The 19,941-nt window shown below is 36.2% G+C and overlaps 2 protein-coding genes across 2 annotated transcripts; both read right to left on the bottom strand.

Annotated features, from left to right (window-relative positions):
- Positions 1 to 4,303: 4,303 nt before the first annotated feature.
- LOC130499056 (uncharacterized mitochondrial protein AtMg00810-like) lies at positions 4,304 to 4,990 on the bottom strand. The gene has a single exon (XM_056992953.1). The coding sequence runs from the start codon at positions 4,988 to 4,990 to the stop codon at positions 4,304 to 4,306; it is 687 nt and encodes a 228-aa protein (XP_056848933.1).
- Positions 4,991 to 12,431: 7,441 nt separating this feature from the next.
- On the bottom strand, positions 12,432 to 13,397 carry LOC108821603 (uncharacterized). Its single transcript, XM_018594606.2, has 2 exons — positions 12,895 to 13,397; positions 12,432 to 12,597 (listed from the first exon to the last, which is right to left on the bottom strand). The coding sequence occupies exons 1-2, from the start codon at positions 13,395 to 13,397 to the stop codon at positions 12,432 to 12,434; spliced, it is 669 nt and encodes a 222-aa protein (XP_018450108.1).
- Between the last annotated feature and the right edge of the window lie 6,544 nt (positions 13,398 to 19,941).

Genomic DNA, 19,941 nt, shown 5'->3' with positions numbered 1-19,941 from the left:
AGTGTTACACCCTAACACACGCCACTGAACAATTCTTAAGCTACCCGCTCATGTCTCTCCACCGTCAAGTACCTTAGCAACTGCTTCGGCACGACCCAAGAACACCCTAAGGGATTTTCACCCTTCCTCTATAACAATAGCCCCCAGTGTCTTATTGGAATACCCACGACTCCATAGCTCTTTTATAGTGATCTCCACGTTCTTGAAACCCCAGTCTCCAAGGCAACATGGATATATGGACAACTTCCATATTAATAAGTACACTTTCCTTTTCTTAGAATGTACTTATTCCTCAAGGCATAAACTTGCTCCCCAAGTTTATCTCTTGTCTTTTCTCCACGGTATAAACTTGCTCCTCAAGTTTATCCCACGCCAGCTCAGCATCTCGCATCCACATGGTCTCTACCACTCTGCATGCCTCCTGATTCACTCTCTGACACACACTGCATCAGCAACTACTTCAACGACTACGTCAAGACATAAACCCTCAGTTTATTTTTCTCCATCTCAGCATATCCTTACATCCACATGGTAACCCACCACTCTGCATGCCTTATGTAGTAACGACTAATGCCTCCAGCATCAGTGACTTCGTCGCCTAGTTAGTCACGGAAGACTATTGACATCTGCAAGCTCTTCTTGCATCTTCAATCTCCCCCTTTTAGCTTTGTGTGCCAATCAAGCACAATACCCTTCTGGTTCAACAACCACGATTCCTCACCTGGAAACCTCCACATTAGATATGCCTTTCTCCCCCACGAGACTTGCACTATCTTCATCTTCATTCATAGATATGATATTCTCCCCCATGAGATATGCACCATCTACATCAGGACGTCCATCACCATGCTCTTCTCCCCCATGAGATATGCATTCCTTGGACCAGAACGTCACCACTTCTCCCCCTGCTTGATTGCATACGAAGCTAAAATATAGATGCTTAGATGTCAATACAAACATCACAGACACACCCGTCTGCTTCTTCATGAGTACTGCATCAGGCTCTGACGCATCCGCCGTACTACTTCTCGAACTACCTCTCGAACCACTCCTTGTCTTGGCTCTTTAGGCTTCGGCTTCTTCCCCTCTGCTGTAAATATGGTAGGCTCCTCCCACCCGGTCTTCACAGCTATCCACGCACGCTCCTTGAATCCTCAAACCAACAGCTTCATGTGCGCCCTCCAATGACCATACCACCAGCCATCATCCAACATGATTGTCTTCTGCATCAAACAATCGTGTACATCTTCACCTTCAAGGATCACACTAGTAACTTAGGTGACCCGCTCTGATACCAATTGTAAGTGCAAAGATGACACCACAATTAAGTAATGCAGAAGGTAAATCAGAGAGACAATACACAAGCACACACCAATAGCTTTATTAGAAATCGCCTTGTACAACACAATTACAAGTTCTGCTTAATCAGCTTTACACGTCTAGTGTTACACCCTAACACACGCCACTGAACAATTCCTAAGCTACCCGCTAATGTCTCTCCACCGTCAAGTACCTCAGCAACTGCTTCGGCACGACCCAAGAACACCCTAAGGGATTTTCACCCTTCCTCTATAACAATTGCCCCCAGTGTCTTATTGGAATACCCACGACTCCATAGCTCTTTTATAGTGATCGACACGTTCCTGAAACCCCAGTCTCCAAGGCAACATGGATATATGGACAACTTCCATATTAATAAGTACACTTTCCTTTTCTTAGAATGTACTTATTCCTCAAGGCATAAACTTGCTCCCCAAGTTTATCTCTTGCCTTTTCTCCACGGTATAAACTTGCTCCTCAAGTTTATCCCACGCCAGCTCAGCATCTCGCATCCACATGGTCTCTACCACTCCGCATGGCTCCTGATTCACTCTCTGACACACACTGCATCAGCAACTACTTAAACGACTACGTCAAGACATAAACCCTCAGTTTATTCTTCTCCATCTCAGCATATCCTTACATCCACATGGTAACCCACCACTCCGCATGCCTTATGTAGTAACGACTAATTCCTCCAGCATCAGTGACTTCGTCGCCTAGTTAGTCACGGAAGACTATTGACATCTGCAAGCTCTTCTTGCATCTTCAAAAACCAAATAGCATAACAACATTATGTGCCCAGTTTAGTGACCAGAACAAAAAAATGCTATAAAAGGGACGTTGGTCACTTATTTCTATCACAACTAAAAATTGAGGTCCCAGAGAGAATTCATAGGAAGAACGATTCTAAAAGAGAAATTTTTCGAATGAAGCCCAAAAAAGAAATATCGCAGAAATTTTTATCGGAAAACACCAGCAAAGCTTGAAATCTTCGATCTTTTATGATCAACCGAGGTCATGATGTAATTCGTGGCAAAACAATAGTTTGTATTTTAAAGAGTTTGATCCTTATTAATATAGAACTTAGAAAATCAAATAAGAATTGCTCTCTTATTATAAACTTGAGAAAATATCTCAAAACTCAAACTCTCAAACCTTAAACTATTTTAAGTGATATCACAACTCAATATCTACTTATATAAGACTTATAACTTCGTAATCCTATTAGACAACATAACTTTAGATAACTCCTAAACTTATTATGTTTCCTATTTTCATATCTCGGTAGGATTAAATCCTTTAGCTTGCATCTAAGCTTCTTTTCGTTTCAAGTTTACTTCAATTCTCTTTTAAGCTTGAACTCCAATTATAGTTCATTTCTTTGAACTTGATCCTTCCAAGCGTCTTAGTCAATATGTCTGTCTTTTGCTCGCTTCCTGGAACATGTTCAACCTCTATCAATCCTTTCTCTACACATTCTCTGTTTGCGGACTGGAACATGTTCAACCTCTATCAATCCTTTCTCTACACATTCTCTGTTTGCGGACTGAACGTTCTAAAGCAGTTGGATCAGTAGACAAAAGTTCTTTATTTTGGTTGCTTCTGGTTATGTTGGGCATGTACCTCAAAAGTCAAGAAAAAGAAAATTTTATCAGTTTCAAGTAGTAAAAAAAACTAGACTTAAATAAAATCCAATGGCAATCAAAGTTCCCCGGCAACGGTGCCAAATTCGATACGTGCTCAAATTACCCTAGCGCAACCTTACTCTCATAAAAAAGGTCAAGTTGTAGTACTTATGGATCGAATCCATAGGGAACTGGGGCACACACTAGACCTTATTGTAACTAAGCTAGGTTAAAGATTTCAAAGCAGTAAATAACAAGTAAACTTAAAACTGTGAACAAGACAATTGCTCAATTGATTGATTTGGGGTTTAACATATATGACGGAGGCATTAGAATTAGGATTTCTATTCAGGTCATAATGATTATAATGATATGAATGCTTATGTGAAATGCTTGTATGATATTAAAGAACCCAACGGTAATAATAACCGTACCACTGCCGTTTTCTAGGTTATCTATTACTATACCGGTATATCCAATGATTCACTACATGCGCAGGTCATAATCAGGAAGGCATCGATCGATGTTCTGTCGACGTATCTATCGACATAGCTTTGCGTCAATCGATCGATATCTCTATAGGAGAATCGATCGATGTGCTTCTAGTAAGCTTTAAGCGCGGATTGATAACAGGTCACTAGGTGTTTGCTAGAACATGTTGTTCGCTTGCGCCTAGCAAATCCTAGCTCAGAGAAAATAGATACAAAGATAAATCCACTATTATCATGTATAGGTTAGCTACTTCTACACAAGTATTAAGAACAATCTTCTAAGATGAATATTACAACTCAAGTATTCATATTTAGGGCTAATCCCTCAAAAGATATTTGAATCCTAAATCTAAAGGTGCTTACTCAGACATAGCTAAGTAAAACATCATAAACATTAAATAAAACTGCATAGAATAGATAGATGAGTAGAAAGTAAGAGAGTACAAGAAAGCTCTCAATAGTAACTCTATTTCTCACAACTTTGTAAAACTCTCTGTAAAACAGGGTGTCTAAAAACTCTCTGTAAAACTTGGTGTCTAAAAACTCTCTCTGCCTCAAAACACTTAGGCAAGATATAAATATTAGGTCAAAATTCGTCAGGGGCATCTTGGTAATTAGAAGGAGTCTCTGGCTTCAAGTCGGCTGTGACCAAACTGGGCTTCTGCGTGTTTACTATCGATCGATATCACTGAGTGTGTATCGATCAATATGTCTCTCTCTCCGTGTCACTTCAAGTGGTCGATATGGTCATCTCGGGTGAAATCTCTAAAATGCTCCAAAATTCTCCAAAATCAATATCTTTCCTCCAATTGCTCCTGAACCTGTAAATATGCTATCTAGACTCCAAAATGCATTAAATCTATCCTAAAACTCCTTATATACCATGGCTAAAATCGAGTCAAATTCATGGTATATGATTGTACTTTTGCCGTCATCTTGATCGACATTGTGACTCGAGTCACTGTAACCAACAAGTCGTGTAGTCCTTTCGATAGTGTTCCCAAACGTTAGACCATACCCCACAGTACCTTGAAAATATCGCAAACATTGTTTCATGGCTGCTCCATGAGACTCTTTGAGATCTTGCATATACCGGCTGAGTACCCCAACACAATAAGACAAGTCTAGGCGTGTGTGTAGTAGGTAACTTAAGCAGCCGATATTCCTTCGATAAATTGTTGCATCAATAGACCTCTCCTCTTCTGACTTCGATAGTTTCAAACCAGAGTCCATAGGCGTGTGTGCTAAGTTACAGCTTGTCATTCCTGCTTCTTCTAGTATCTTTATTGCATAACTCTTTTGACTCAGAGTAATTCCTCCTTGATGCTGAATAACTTCAATCCCAAGATAGTATGTCAATCTCCCAAGATCACTCATCTCGAATTCAGCTGACATCTCTCGTTTGAACTCGTTGATGTGAAGTACGTTTGATCCCGTGATAAACAAGTCGTCAACATAGAAGGCGTCGACTAGAAGATGCCGTTTTATACACCTTCGATACACTGATGGCTCCTTTGAGCATTTAACGAATGGAAGTTCCCTGAGAATCATGTTTAGCATTTGGTTCCAAGCTCTTGGAGCTTGACGAAGTCAATACAAAGCTTTGTTCAGCCTGTACACCTTTCTTTCGGACCCCTCTACTTCAAATCCCTCGGGTTGTGTTACCTACGCAATCTCTTTCAGGTCTCCGTGTAGGAATGCCGTCTTGACATCAAGGTGATGTATCTCCCAGTCGTGTGCAGCAGAGAGATTTATAAGCAATCTGATCGTTTCTATCTGTGCTACAGGGGCGAAGACTTCATCTAAGTCTATCCCGTGTCTCTGTACATAGACTTTTGCGACGAGTCGAGCGTTATACTTGTTGATGCTTCCATCTGAATTTTCTTTTATCTTAAATATCCACTTCAACCCGATTGGTTTGACTCCAACGGGAAAATAAACAAGTAACCACGTACCATTTTTCTCGATTAATCTCAACTCATCGATACAAGCAGCTCACCACTCTTTTGAATTTTTCGCTTCGCTGAAGTCTCTAGGTTCGTTGTTGATACACATAAGGAGAGCTTCTCCTTCTTCCTCCGCCATTCATAGTAAGAGCACATAATCATCCAAGTAAGACGGCATCTTGGTTTGTCTTTGTGACCTTCTCAACACAGGCTTTGTTTCATCTTCTTCCTCCCCATCTTCTTCGTTATCTGATATAACATTCTCTGTTTTCATCTCATCACTCTCAGACTGTTTCATTGAGGGTTCATTGATCGACTCCTCAATGATTTCATCCATTATACCGCGATTTCCGAAGTTTCCTAAGCAAGTCTTAAAGCCATCAACCGTACTCTATTTTGTGTCCTCATGCTTCCAGTTCCACCCTTTGCTTTTGCCGAAAATTACGTCTCAACTGACAATGATTCTCTGTGTCTGTGGATCAAACATCCTATACGCCTTTGATCCTTGCTCGGTCCCTAGGTGCATAAGAATTCTCGAAGTTTCTTTATATGCGGTTTCACTATTTTCTGTAGCCTATACATCCAAATGTTCGAATGTGAGCCAATTAGGCTTACTTCCTCGGAAAGCCTCATAGGGAGTCACGTCCTTTAGTACCCTTGTAGCAACACAGTTCAGTATGTATGTTGAGTGCCTTACTGTCTCTCCCCACATGTAGTTCGGAAGTTTAAAATGCTTTAGAACACTTCGAGTCATCTCCATCAGTGTTCTATTACGTCTCTCAACAACTCTGTTCTGTTGAGGTGTGTACAGAGCTGTTAAGTGGCGTTTGATTCCTTCTTGAGCACATAACTCGTTGAACTCATGAGAGGTAAACTCTCCTCCTCTGTCCGTTCTAAACGTCTGAACCTTTTGCTTTGAGTCTTGTTCAACCATCATCTTAAACCTTTTGAACTTCTCAAATACCTCGCTTTTCTCCTTAAGAAAAATAGTCCACATGAACCGTGTATGGTCGTCGATGAGTACAAGCACGTACTTGTTCCCAAGGCGTGTGCTTGGTGTTATGGGTCCGCACAAATCCCCGTGACAAGTTCAAGTGCTTTGCTAGCACGATACGTCATGGCTTGAGGGAAATTTCTTCTCGCTTATTTCCTAGAAAACACGAACTGCACACCCTTTTCTCGCTAGTAACTTGCGGTATCCCGACTACAAGCTCTCTTTGCACCATCAAATTTATAGTCTCAAGATTGATGTGCCCTAACCTCTCATGCCATCTTATCGATTCACTAGTTCTGTTGTCAGTAAGCATGTCTTCTCTTTTATTCCCATACGAACCTTATATAGTCAATTCCTTGATCTTGTAGTGCTTACTAGCAACTTCCATGTTCGATTATGCATAGTCAAGCAGTCTCCCTTTAGTCTTATATCACAGCCAGCATCTGTAGCTTGTGTTCTCCGTTTATGTCAATGAACTCGATGGATCCCTTCCCTTTAATATCGATCCGCGAATCATCTCCAAACTTTACTTTCCCAGTTATAAATCCGTTTATCATGGTGAAGTAGCGTCGATCTCCAGTCATGTGGTTACTGGCTCCGTTGTCTAGGTACCACAGGTTCTCTTGTTCATCATGAGACTCGAAGTTGCTTAGAAATACTTTATCTTCATTCAAATACATGATTTCATGCATCCTCAGCTCGTCTTCATTCTGTGTATCTTCCTTTTCATGTTCTTGTGTCTCATGTAGCTTAAGTAGTTGGTCAGGACATGACGATGCATAGTGGCCCATCTTATCACATCGAAAACACATTATTCTCGATGTATCTCTGCCTCCATAGCCACGTCCGCAACCCCTGCCTCTGTAAAACCTTCCGCCTCGTCCTCTGTTTCCCTCGTAGTCGTCGTAGTATTCTCGTGACGTATGGGAGTCAGTGTTGGTGTACATGAGTTTTCCATGGTCTTCGCGGGTCTCTTCTTCTTCAGATACTATTTCTTCATAATCTTTTAGGCGACCAATAATGTCTTCGAAACTGGTTCTAGTGATGCAACAATGTGTATGTATTTCTTACGAGGGAGACTCTTATGAAATTTCTTAACCAGTTTTGATTCTTCCATTTCATCTCCTAGAGCAGCGGATTTTGCTGATATTTCGGCCAATTTACAAACAAAATCATCAATCTTCTCGACATCTTTCATCATGAGTCTGTCAAACTCAGACATTAACGTTTGTAGTCTGGCCTCCTTGACTTGTTCTGCACCAACATGCAGTGCCCTAATAGCATCCCAGACCTTTTTCGATGTATCTAACTCACCAACTTGTAGCACCAAGGTCTCGGATATCGCCTGAAACAGCAAACCGATTGCGAATCGTTCTTGTCCTCCTCCTCCGATGCTGTCTCAACGATATTCCAAACCTTATGCACCTTCAGTACGTTCTTCATTCTAATCGACCACACGGTGTAATTTGACAAGGTTAACATTAGACACTTAACCGAAGATTCTCCTTCCTTCAGTTTCGAAGTTGTCATTATCGTCAAGTCTCCCATGGAACACAAGTTTTATCTTCGTATGAGTATCTTTGTTCTGATACCAAATATAGAACTTAAGAAATCAAATAAGAATTGCTCTCTTACTATAAACTTGAGAAAATATCTCAAAACTCAAGCTCTCAAACCTTAAACTATCTTAAGTGATATCACAAATCAATATGTACTTATATAAGACTTATAACTTCCTAATCCTATTAGACAACATAACTTTAGGTAACTCCTAAACTCAATATGTTTCCTATTTCCATATCTCGGTAGGATTAGGTCTTCAAGCTTGCATCTCAAGTTTCTTTTCTTTTCAAGCTTAATTCAACAATTAATGAAACCCTTGATGGTTTTCGATCCCTTTTTGATGATCTTGAGGGTGATAAGGGTTCTGATTTGCGGATGATACAAAGGATGGTACTGTCTCCTTGATAGATTGATTGATGGATGATGGACTAGATGGATAGAATTCGAGAATAGATGTGATCTTCAGTGTTGATCTATATACTGATCAGACACTTGTGTAGATGGGATAAAAATCGTGAGAATTACCCCACAAACAATGATCTAAGGCAAAAGTGCTTTCAGAGAATTAACTCCTAAGCATACAATTTTCAGAAGTTGAATAAGGGATTCACAGATTTGAAAGAGTCTGTAAACAAAAGGGTGAATCATTTTATTCTTGGCAACTTATGTCTTTTTATAGGTTTATAGTTTGTAGAAAACAAGACTGATTATGCAGAAAATAAAAAACATAGAAATTAGGAACGAAGACTAAAACTAAAGACTTTTGTAGAACTGAGATGTTGAATTTTTACTTGACTTTGTAGCACCCAAGGCAAGCCACGACCAGGGCTTTTTCTGACTCTATTCTGATATTTCTTGATGAGAAATGTCTTGAAATGGACTGAGGAAAGGGCTGGTCGAATTTGGCAAGAAACAAACCCATATTGAACCTTTTATGAACTTTTCCTTGGGCTGAAAATTCCCAATTTCGCCCAGCAGCTGGATCAGCTCCATCTTCAGTGTTACTTAACTCATCCAGCTCCAAAGTAGTGTCAGTCAGCTTATCTAACTCCAAAGTGGTGTCACTCAGCTGGTTTATCTCAACTTTAGTCTCCTTAGCTGGTTTTAGCTCGTCCTCAGTCTCATTAGATGATTTTAGCTCAGTATGTTCGCCAATAATCCATCCTGGTTTGTCATTTGTTGTAGAATCTGTTGGCTCAGCCATGGTTACATCACTTATATTACTAAGTCAAGCATTTGTCGAAAGTTCATTTTTGCTCTTTGAAGGTAATTCTTCAAGGATTGCGTTCTTAAGATTTTGCATGTTATATGTAAAGTATTGTAGAATGTAATACATTATTGTGTTGTGTTTGATATGATAATACAAGATGCATATATAAAGTGATAACATTAACATAATGTTAACACTAGATAATGTTAACTTTCCTAAACACTTAATGTAAATATGCTAAGAATATCTTGATATTAACTTGATCTTCAAGTCTTTCCTTTTAGTCTTGAGGGTCATCTTGAGTTACACGGACTTCACAGTCTTGGTCCATAAGATAAACATCTTTCAACTCATCATATCTTTGATACTCCCCTGCACGACAAATGTGGGATGCAACATGCAAATTTGCAATCACAAAACAGACCACGTATGTCGTGGACACTATGTCGAAGAAAAAAAATCAATAAGTTCCTCAGGGAATAAACTTTAACTTAGACAATAAGTAACGAAAAATTGGAATACATCATGTGGGTGCAACTGCAGCGGCAAAAACAATTGTCTATAACTTGGACAGTCCATGAACCGGACTAAAACTAACCTAAGAACATGAGCAACTAAGACTCCCTAGTAATGGTTAAACTATAACCAAAATATTTTAAACTATGGAAATCAATAAAAAATTGGAAAATCTTTTGACCTAAACTATAGAATTTATCTGAATAAACAACCGTGAGAATCCAATCTTTTGACCTAGAGACTTTTTTAAAACATCTCTCAATAACCCGTCGACCAAACCATAAGAAAAAATATCTCAAGTAATATAAAACAGTGTTTTTAAAACCGGACCGACCCGATAGTTGGATCAGGTTCGACCATGAAGCAGTTATATAACCGGGTTGGATCTAATGATTGGTTCGATCATGAACTGGTCATGTATCAGGATTGTATATCATAGTTATTAAACTGATAAACCACTAAGACTATCAAAAACCTATAAATCATCCATATGAACATAAAACTAATTTATATTTATAATGTTTTATATTTAGAGTTTATTTATATTTAATTATGTATTATATTTACTAATTTTATTTTAAAATTTAAATACTAAAATATATTAAACCATAGTATTGAACCCGGTATAATCCGGTCAAACCATATTGAACCATAACCCAAAATATTTTCGGTTCAGTTTTTGGTTCGGTTTTAAAAACACTGATAAAAACCAAAACCACAAAAATACTCGATTGACTTTATGAAAACTGGTTCACGTAGAGGTTGACATCTGCACATCGTCACCATCATCATCGTTAGGCCACTCTTCCTCTTCTCCAATAATTATAGCCACCATGACGATCACCAGTGCAAGAACACTTTTTTTTGTATGCGGAATACAAGATATATATATATATATATATATATATATATAGTAATAATATTAACATAATGTTAACACTAGATAATGTTAATTTTCCTAAACACTTAATGTAAATATGATAAGAATCTCTTGAAATTAATTTGATATTCAACTCTTTCTTTTTAGTTTTGAGGGTTCTCATGAATTTCATGGACTTCACCATTTTGATCCATAAGATACACATTTTTGGTCCAATATATATCTAATAGTATATTATGTGCATTTTAGCATGTTCAAGTCAATGTGTTTACATCAAAACGTGAATTTATCTTAAGTAAAGCTAACCTGAGAAGTTTAAAATGTTAATGAAATGAGTAATGAACAAGACTAAAAAAAAGAAAGTACAAGATTAGGCGAACGAATTGAATAAGAAAGTTTCTTGCATATTTGAACAGGAATGAATAAAGGAAAATGAGAGTTATATGTATTTTGGCTTTCGGCCATATGCAATATTCTTATCGTGTTTTGGTTTCGGGCCGTATGTTGGCTTTGGACCGCCTATGTTGGTTTCGGACCGTGAGGGGCATTTGGGCGTATAAAACTCTTGCTTAGAGCTGGGCAAATAAACCGAACCCGAAAACCGAACCGAATCTGACCCGGTAAAAATGAATCCGAACCGATCCGAACCCGACATAAATACCGAATGGATCTTGTTTTTTGGTATTTCGGGTTATGGGTATTATCCGAACCGAACCCGAATCTAAATGGGTATCCGATAGAACCCGAAACATTCAAAATCCCTGAAAGATCTTATACTAAACATGATCTCAATTCCTAACATGTATTCAAAATACATTAAGATACATTGAACATCTAAAATATTTATTTATTACATAAATGTTGGTGGTTCTATTATATGAAAGTTGATGGTTAAAGGTGGCTGTTGAATTTTGAAATATTTAGATTTAGATTTTGTTTTCATTAGACAATGTTTCTCATTTTATGAGGTCGTGGTTTTCGTTTTATGATTTTATATATTTGGTTTTCTTTTTATCGATAAACATGTTTCCCTTTCGTTTGATTTTGAATGATCATGATTGATGTTCATTTCTTATTTTTAAATTGATTTTTTATATTTTAGTTACAAAAATGTACAAATTAGGTATTTGAAACAAAAAAAAACAAATTTTACTTATGTTTTGGTTGCAAATAGGTACAAATCATATATTTTTAAACCGAAGAATCGATTGGGATCCAAACCCCGATCCGAACCCGATCGAACCCGATCTGGTCCCGAACCGAACTTTCAAATAATCCGAATGGGGCTGATTTTTATAAACCCGAAAAACCGAAATCCGATTAGATAAAACCGAAACCCGATTGGGACCCCGAATGCCCATGCCTACTCTTGCTGTTTGACGTACAAAAGCTGGCATTGCAACAGCACAGCTAATGATGACCTAGAAAAAAGATTCACAATACAAAAGGAGTAACTTTTTTTAACGGATATCATTTAACATGCTCATGAAATGACTTTCAGTTTGCCATTTTGCATGCCCAATATTTACTGAGATGAAGTGTTTAGCGAATGGTTTTATGAGTCTGCACTAATATTTATGCTTACCCTGCATGTCATGACTCGCTAGTTTTTTTTTTTTGTTTAGATGAAGTGCATGTCATGACTCTCTAGTTTCTTACATCCCTTTATCCAGATTGGTGTCAACTGATTATGTGTTCAATTTTTTCAAATTTTACCCACATTCTGTGGTCGGAGGAGGGAACAACATTTAAAAAGAACACTTCATTGCTAGAATTGAAGATCATGAACGAAACAAGTGAAGATGACTGGTAAACTTCTTCTTTTTTGTCTTTTTAGCTACATGTAAGTATTATAAAACTGACTAGGCGCAATATGCGCATGATCATGCCAAGAGCCAAAAGTTCTTATGAGTCTTGGTGTTTAAAACATAGCCTCCGTTTTGACCTTTCTTCTGTACGCCAACACAGGTGCATTTGCTGTTTTCGATTAAATATTCAGCAGTGTCTACTCCTTTTGGTCCTCTAATAGACCCTCCAGGTCTCCTAGATCTGTCAATACACAATCCTCATATCATTCTATGTTTAAAAGAAATCGTCACTTGAAACTTCAAAAAAAAAATTAATATTTTTAGAATAAAATATATGTGTATGCGGGACATTTTTACTGAAGATTGCGGCCGGTTCATGGTTAATGTTCTCAAATATGTCACAATTAATGATTTTAATTCTATATATATATATATATATATAGAGAGAGAGAGAGAGAGAGAGAGAGAGAGAGAGAGAGAGAGAGAGAGAGAGAGAGAGAGAGAGAGAGAGAGAGAGAGAGAGAGAGAGAGAGCATACCCTAAAAGGGAGGCTGAGATTGTCCTGCGTTGGCCAATGATGATAACATCCACCCCAAGTTTGTCTCCATGAAGAAGAATAGATGCAGCTTTGTTTCCTTCCGTTGTAATACACTCGGTGTGCACACGCACCTTCGGCTGAGCGATTTCACATATCCGTTTCATCTGTTCAAGGAAATTCCCTTCTCCTTGACCAATCTCAGATGCCAAAGATGAAGCTGCGATTGTAGTGTTAGCGTTAGCATTAGCAGCTCCCGGTGAGGACCCGCTGTTGCTAGAGGAGGAGGAGGAAATGGAGCTTGGTAATCTCAAGAAACTTGAGAAAGCGTTTTTCCACGAGCCACCATTGTTTTCAACATTGACAAGGATGAGCTCGTCCTGCTCGAGCACGGCGTGTGAAAGAGTGTATTGAAGAGCAGCTGCAGATTCACGGGTCGGGTCAGCGATCACCATGATCTTGCGTGATTGTGGTGTTGAAGATAATCCTCTACGACTGTCTTCCATGCCCTTTGCCTGTTCTACCTTTTTTGCTTATTTCGTGACCATTTTTATGTCATTTCACGCTTTTCTTCTTGTTTCAAATGGGTTTTTATTTTCTTTTGATCAGGGGAAATTTAAGGTATCAAATGGATTTGTTGCGACGGTTTGTGTTCATGTTTATCTTCTGTGTGTTTCTTAGGGACGCTACCCTAGATAAAGGTGAGAGAGAGAGAGAGAAACATAATTGTGGTTCTGGTAGTTAAATGTTGCTATTTTTGAGGAATACGTTACTTTTGTTTAAGTTATTTTTAGGCATTACCAACTTCCGACACAACAACACCTCCAAACCCTAAAGTCAAACCAATATTATTTCCTTTATACGTTGTGTTTTTTTACTAAAAATCAGAACGAAAATTTCAATAACCAGCCAAAATTATATGAAAGTTTAGCAAAATTAAACCGATTTCTAACTGTAAAAAAATTATTTGGTAGAATTTTCAAAACCGAACTAACCGAATTAACCGAATATTGTACCAAACTTTATTTCTGGTTAATTCGATAATATGTATGTTAAACCGAACTAACCTACCCGAACTTAATAGTCCAGATTAACCAGACCCGCATGCTTAGTTTTAGGTATTGTTTTGATAAAACCAGACCGAAGTATAAACCATTCATAAAAACTAAAAAAGAAGTAAATGTTAATTAAAACCTCTTTAGAAATTGCTGACACTTAGATGAACAAAGTTTGACCACATGAAATTGTTACCATTCACAAAAGTTTGGCCACATAAAACTGTTACCAAAACGAAATGGTTTAGTGTTACTATAAGAAGGCGTCACCTCCCTTATATTCAGCACACACATTACCTAGTTTTCTATGAAGAAAACGGTTTTTCCTTTACATCTATAAATAAATTTATGCATTACTGTATTTAAAATCTCCCAAATTATATCATCTTTATATTACATTACTCGAATTCCAAATAGGTATTCTGTTTTCAACGATCTTTTTGTTTTGATGCGGTTTTTTGTTAAAACTTCTTGGTTTTCTCTCCAACAAAAATGAGTGATTTTAATCAAAATTTAAAATAAAAGTTTATTGTCTTTGTGTAACTTATGTTTCAAGATTTTCCCTCTAAGTTCAATCCCAAATGACGGGACTCAGGAGATGGGGGAAAGTTCAGGTGGCGCCCATGCAACGATGACGATATCCAACAAAAATCCTCCTCATCAGCCGATGGAAGTTGATCTGCCTCCCCAAAGAGGTAATAGAGTTTCTAGTGTCTCGAGTTTGCTTCCAGTTTTGATATTCTGAATATTAATATTTGTTGTTTTTAACATGTCAAAGAGGCAATGATGGTATTCCAACAGAAGAGTAACTGATTTAGAACACTTGCGAAGATCAACATTCTCCCAAACATCATCAAGAAAATAAATTAATCGTGTCTTAATATCTGAAAGATCTTTGCACCTTTCTCTCTTGCTTGTTCACATCCTATCTGAAAACCCAGTCTTCTCACTAAATGGACAAATCTATAAGAGTAAGTAGATGCTGATTCTAGTTGTTAAGCTTGTGATATCGTTGTAGGGTTTTTGTGGCTGGTTAACTTGTAAATAAAATTACCTGAATGAATCTAATATCTCTGGTTTGAGTAGATTCAAACATTCGCTACAGACACACACACATATATAGGAGAAATATTAGTGTTAAATGAGTAAGATAAAAAATACAACTCAGTCCAGTTCAGGAACTGAACCAAAAAAGTGCTTCCATTCCTCCATGGTTCGTGTTGGATAAATGATTGTGCTTGATTTAACAATTATTTCATGTTTATTAACATGAATTTATATAACTTATCAGTATTGTAGAAAACATGATTGCTATTTATAATAATCATAAAAATAATATATATAAAAACAAAAAATATATTAAATTAAACTAGAAGTCTTTAAACAATATTCAGCGAGAGGTTAAATCAACTCTATAAATGTATTATACTATGCATGTCCCATATGTATTGATCTCAATATATTATACCTGCATATTGTTTTTTTTTATCAGCACCAGATATTATACCATGCATGAGGATGTTAGATTTTGGTAGGCCTAAGATTTTAAACCAAACCGAACTTCCAAAACCGAAAATTTTGGTTAGGTCATCCAGAAGTTTGGTTTGATATTGTAGGTTTCCTAAAGAACTTCAATTCATTTATGTTTTGTTCAACAATCTGTTACTTTGGTTTTCTTCTTAAAAGAATTATAACTATACCAAAACCAGAACTATACTAACTAAATTTCCAATAACCAGCCGAATTAATATGAAAGTTTAACAAAATTAAACCGATATCTAACTGTAATAAAGAAATTTGGTAGGATTTTCAAAACCAAACTAACCGAATACTGTACCAAACTTTATTTCTGGTTAGTTCGGTAATGTTGAACCGAACTAACCAAAAACTGAACTACCCGAACTGAATAGTCTGAATTAACCAAACCTGCATGCTTAGTTTTTGGTAATTTTTTAATAAAACCGGACCGAAGTATAGACCTTTCATAAAAACTAAAAAAAAAAGTAAATGTTAATTAAAACCTCTTTAGAATTTACTGACACTTGGATGACCAAAGTTTGACCACATGAAAATGTTACCATTTACGAAAGTTTGACCACATAAAACTGTTACCAAAACGAAATGGTTGAGTGTTACTATAGGAAGGCGTCACCTCCCTTCTATTCAGCACACACATTACCTAGTTTCGTTTGAAGAAAACAGTTTTTCCTTTACATCTAATAAATAAAATTTTCATTACTTTATTTAAGATCTCCCAATTTATATCACCTTTACATTACACTACTTGAATTCAAATAGTTATTATGCTTTCAACGATCTTGTTTTTTATGCGGCTTTTGTTAATATTTCAGGTTTTTCTCCCCAACAAAAATGAGTGATTATAATCAAAACGATAAAGGTATAAACCCGATCAGCGAGACCTCGTCTCAAACCAACTTAGGAACTGATCCTCAGTCTGACGACGATCTGGTGGTACCGTTGAAAGAGTGTCTGCAAGGATAGGAAGAGATATTCCACCGCTCGATATGGAATGCATCAGGCCATTTTCTAATTTTTTCAGGACCCCAAATCTTGTTCATTTTCCTATTAGAGTAGCATCTCCAGGATTCGGTACTCTCTCTCCATCGTTGCAATCTCCAAATATGTTCACTAACTCTTCTTCACAGGTATACAATGTGTTCAATAAGTTTAATATTGATCTCTGCATGTGATATTTATTAATATATGATAAAACTAAATGTTTATTGTCTTTGTGTAACTTATTTTTCAAGATTATCCCTCCGATTCCAATCCCGAATGATGCGACTCAGGAGATGGTGGAAAGTTCAGGTGGCGCCCATGCAACAATGCTGATATCCAACAACAATCCTCCTCATCAGCTGATGGACGTTGATCTGCCTCCCCAAAAAGGTAATAGAGTTTCTAGCATGTCTCGAGTTTGCTTCCAGTTTTTGTTTTCCAAATATTAATATTTGTTGTTTTTAACATTTCAAACAGGCTCTGATGATATTCCAACGGAACAGTCAGTTGATATCACATCTCATGAATCTAATGTTGATCCCATTGGTGCTCCTTTACTCCTTTCTTTTTATTCTACAGTTGTTGCTGAAATAGATGCCATGAACCTCATATTCCTTAAAAGTGGTAGCGAAGATGATGACAAGGACAAATAAAACAACCAAAAGGAAGACAAAGACAGAGATCACAACATTGTTGTCACACCTACATCCCGAAAGGGAAGGTATCAAATTAACATTGAATAATCGATAATAATAATAATAATAATAATAATAATAATAATAATAATAATAATAATAATAATAATATTAATAATAATAATAAACTTAAAATCTTAATTAAATTGCATAATTAGTATATTGAATAATAAGTTTGACCTGAATTACATGATGTACAAAATCTTGTACTTATCCCCGTCATTATGATTCTAATTCTTTAAAGATTTTGAATTCTTGGTTTATAATAATTAATAATTTTAAAAGTTCGATAAATTAAGAAATTTAGACCTGAAAAATGAGGAGAGAGTTACTGAAAAGGACGAACATCGCACCTAGAAACCTCCGTTTAGCTGGCTCTTCAAAGTGTCCTCTCAAACATATTCTAAGCTCTCTCCCACACCAATTTATCCACTTTCATCTTCGTCTTTTCTCTTATCTCCTTACAAACTTCTTCGGTACATGTTGTGAATACAACCTTGGATCGATTATATGCAATAGGCGGCGGGACTCCAGCGTTCACCGTATATAAAAAAATTAATAACTTTTGTTACAAATAAACCATATAAACACTCAGTTTCTTGTATGGAAAGTAACTGATTTAGACTACTTACCAACACTACAGGAAATGTGAGTACTAATAGCAGAATATGATAGCTTTTTTTCGATTGTGCTATGGTTGATATACCTCTTACTTTTAGATAGCGTTTCCGAAAATGCAAACGCTATGCAAAACTAAAGCGGGAAAATAGTTGATTTTCCCTCTCACCCTTGTTTCACTTTTCCTCACTCCATTTTGTTTGCCTCCAAAAGTCTAAACCCTAAAACAAAAATTTTAAACAAAACCCCTAAACTCTAACTAAAAATTTAAACTCTAATATTTTAATATCAAATCTCAAATTTAACTTAGAATCTTAAATATAAACCCAAAATTTAATATTTTTTAGAAATTAACCTCAAATCTTAGATCAATACCCCCAAACCTTTAACTTTCAAACCCTCTACCCAAACCTTTATTCTAAACTCCAAACTTGAAAACTAATTTTAATTTTTAATCATATACCCTAAACTATAACTAAAATATTAAAATTCCAATTTTTTATTATTTTTTAAAATAATCATATACCATAACCTCTAATTAGAAATCTTATTGTCTATGTATATATATATTTATATATCATATCCTAAATTAATTATATATCCGAACTCTAACTAGAAATCTTAAAATTATAATCATTCTATTATTTTAAAACATTTTAGTTTCAATTTTTAAATCTAATACCATAAACCTAAACTCTAAATGTATATCATAACACAAATCATATACCCTAAATCATATCACATATACTCTTAACTTAAGTTCTGATTTTTAAATACAAAGTAAATATAATCAGTAATTAGAATATAATTTAGTTTTTATATAAATAAAATTAGTTAAACAATAAATTATAATTTCTAAAACAACTGTATTAAAAATGGTTTTTTGATTGTGATTAATTTTCGATCATTGATTGTTTTTGATCTTGTGGCCAAAAATCAATCTCAATATATCTATTCAAACCTCTGTCTCAGGATTGTGATAAACCTAAAATCACAAAATCATCAGATCTACGCACAAAGATTGACTCTAATTAGCCTCTCACGATTCAAACTGTCTCAGTTCAACCCTCTCTCTGTCTATCTCTCTCAGCCATGATGAAAGCTTGGTCGACAATGCTTGATGCCGGACCAGTGATGAGACGACGACTGGGAGAGGAGACGACGACGAGGAGAGGAGACGACGATGGGAAGAGGAGACGCGACGGGGAGAGGAGACGAGAGGAGAAGACTAGGGCGTAAAATGATTTTCAATTTTTTAATTAATCATGGGGGCATAAGGGTAATTGATACCTTTAATGAAACCTATTTCTGTGACTTTGGACCCTGAGTACTAGTTTAGGAAGAAAAACTTGGATTGATGCTACATGGGTCATTTTCTCTTTAAAAATTACAAATATTCGAAATAAGTAATCCATTTTAAAAATATAAAATCAATTTATAATTATATATATATATATTAAATATTCGGGTAAATAAAATGATTTAATAACACGAAATATTTGCTATCTTTGTAGGGCTTTTTGCAAAATTGACTCAAAACTCAAAGTCAAACACAAAACTAACCTATGATTTTTTGATTTTTTTTGTCCTTTTCACCCCACAAGTTCACATTATTCACGAAAATGCCATTAATTTTTTTTTCTTTCTTTTTTTGAAAATGACATTTTTACTCTCTCAACCTCATCATCTTCAAGTATTTACAAGATTACCATTGCCATCAATACCCTAACCACCATGAACAACCAATTTGAAACTTTTAATGCATCTCAAATCGATTTACACTCTCTTTTTCCCAATTGTTATGAACTAAAAACAACATCTCTTTCACTTTGTCTCCATATTCATCCAAAAAACTCAAGTTTTTTATTATAAATTTTTTATGGTTGATAGAACCATTCAAGCTTATGATTCTTGGTGGGTTACTTTCGTTTGAGGTTTTATGTAGTTGGAGAAGACTTATGTGTGCTAAAGAAGTCATCTCACTAATTTAAGGTATGAAATTGAATTTTTTTCCAAATCTGTTCGCCTAGAAGACTTACAGGTAAGTCTTGTGGCTGTAGAAGACTTACCCGTAAGTCTTCTGGCTGTAGAAGACTTAAGGGTAAGTCTTCTGGCCAAACTGGATGACTTACTTGTAAGTCGTCCAGTTTTGTTTGTTAAAA

Source organism: Raphanus sativus, chromosome 8 (genome assembly GCF_000801105.2).
Source record: "Raphanus sativus cultivar WK10039 chromosome 8, ASM80110v3, whole genome shotgun sequence".
In the NCBI taxonomy this organism is placed as follows: Eukaryota; Viridiplantae; Streptophyta; class Magnoliopsida; order Brassicales; family Brassicaceae; genus Raphanus; species Raphanus sativus.
Note: the sequence above shows the minus strand (reverse complement) of the source record. Positions and strands in the feature narration are given on the sequence as shown.

Bases quoted from the DNA above. Each gene is read 5' to 3' on its own strand.
- LOC130499056 (XM_056992953.1), bottom strand. From the start codon at position 4,990: ATGATTCTCAGGGAACTTCCATTCGTTAAATGCTCAAAGGAGCCATCA.
- LOC108821603 (XM_018594606.2), bottom strand. From the start codon at position 13,397: ATGGAAGACAGTCGTAGAGGATTATCTTCAACACCACAATCACGCAAG. The intron at 12,598-12,894 runs GTATGCTCTCTC...GTGTATTGACAG, and splicing joins ATCTCAGCCTCCCTTTTAGG to ATCTAGGAGACCTGGAGGGT.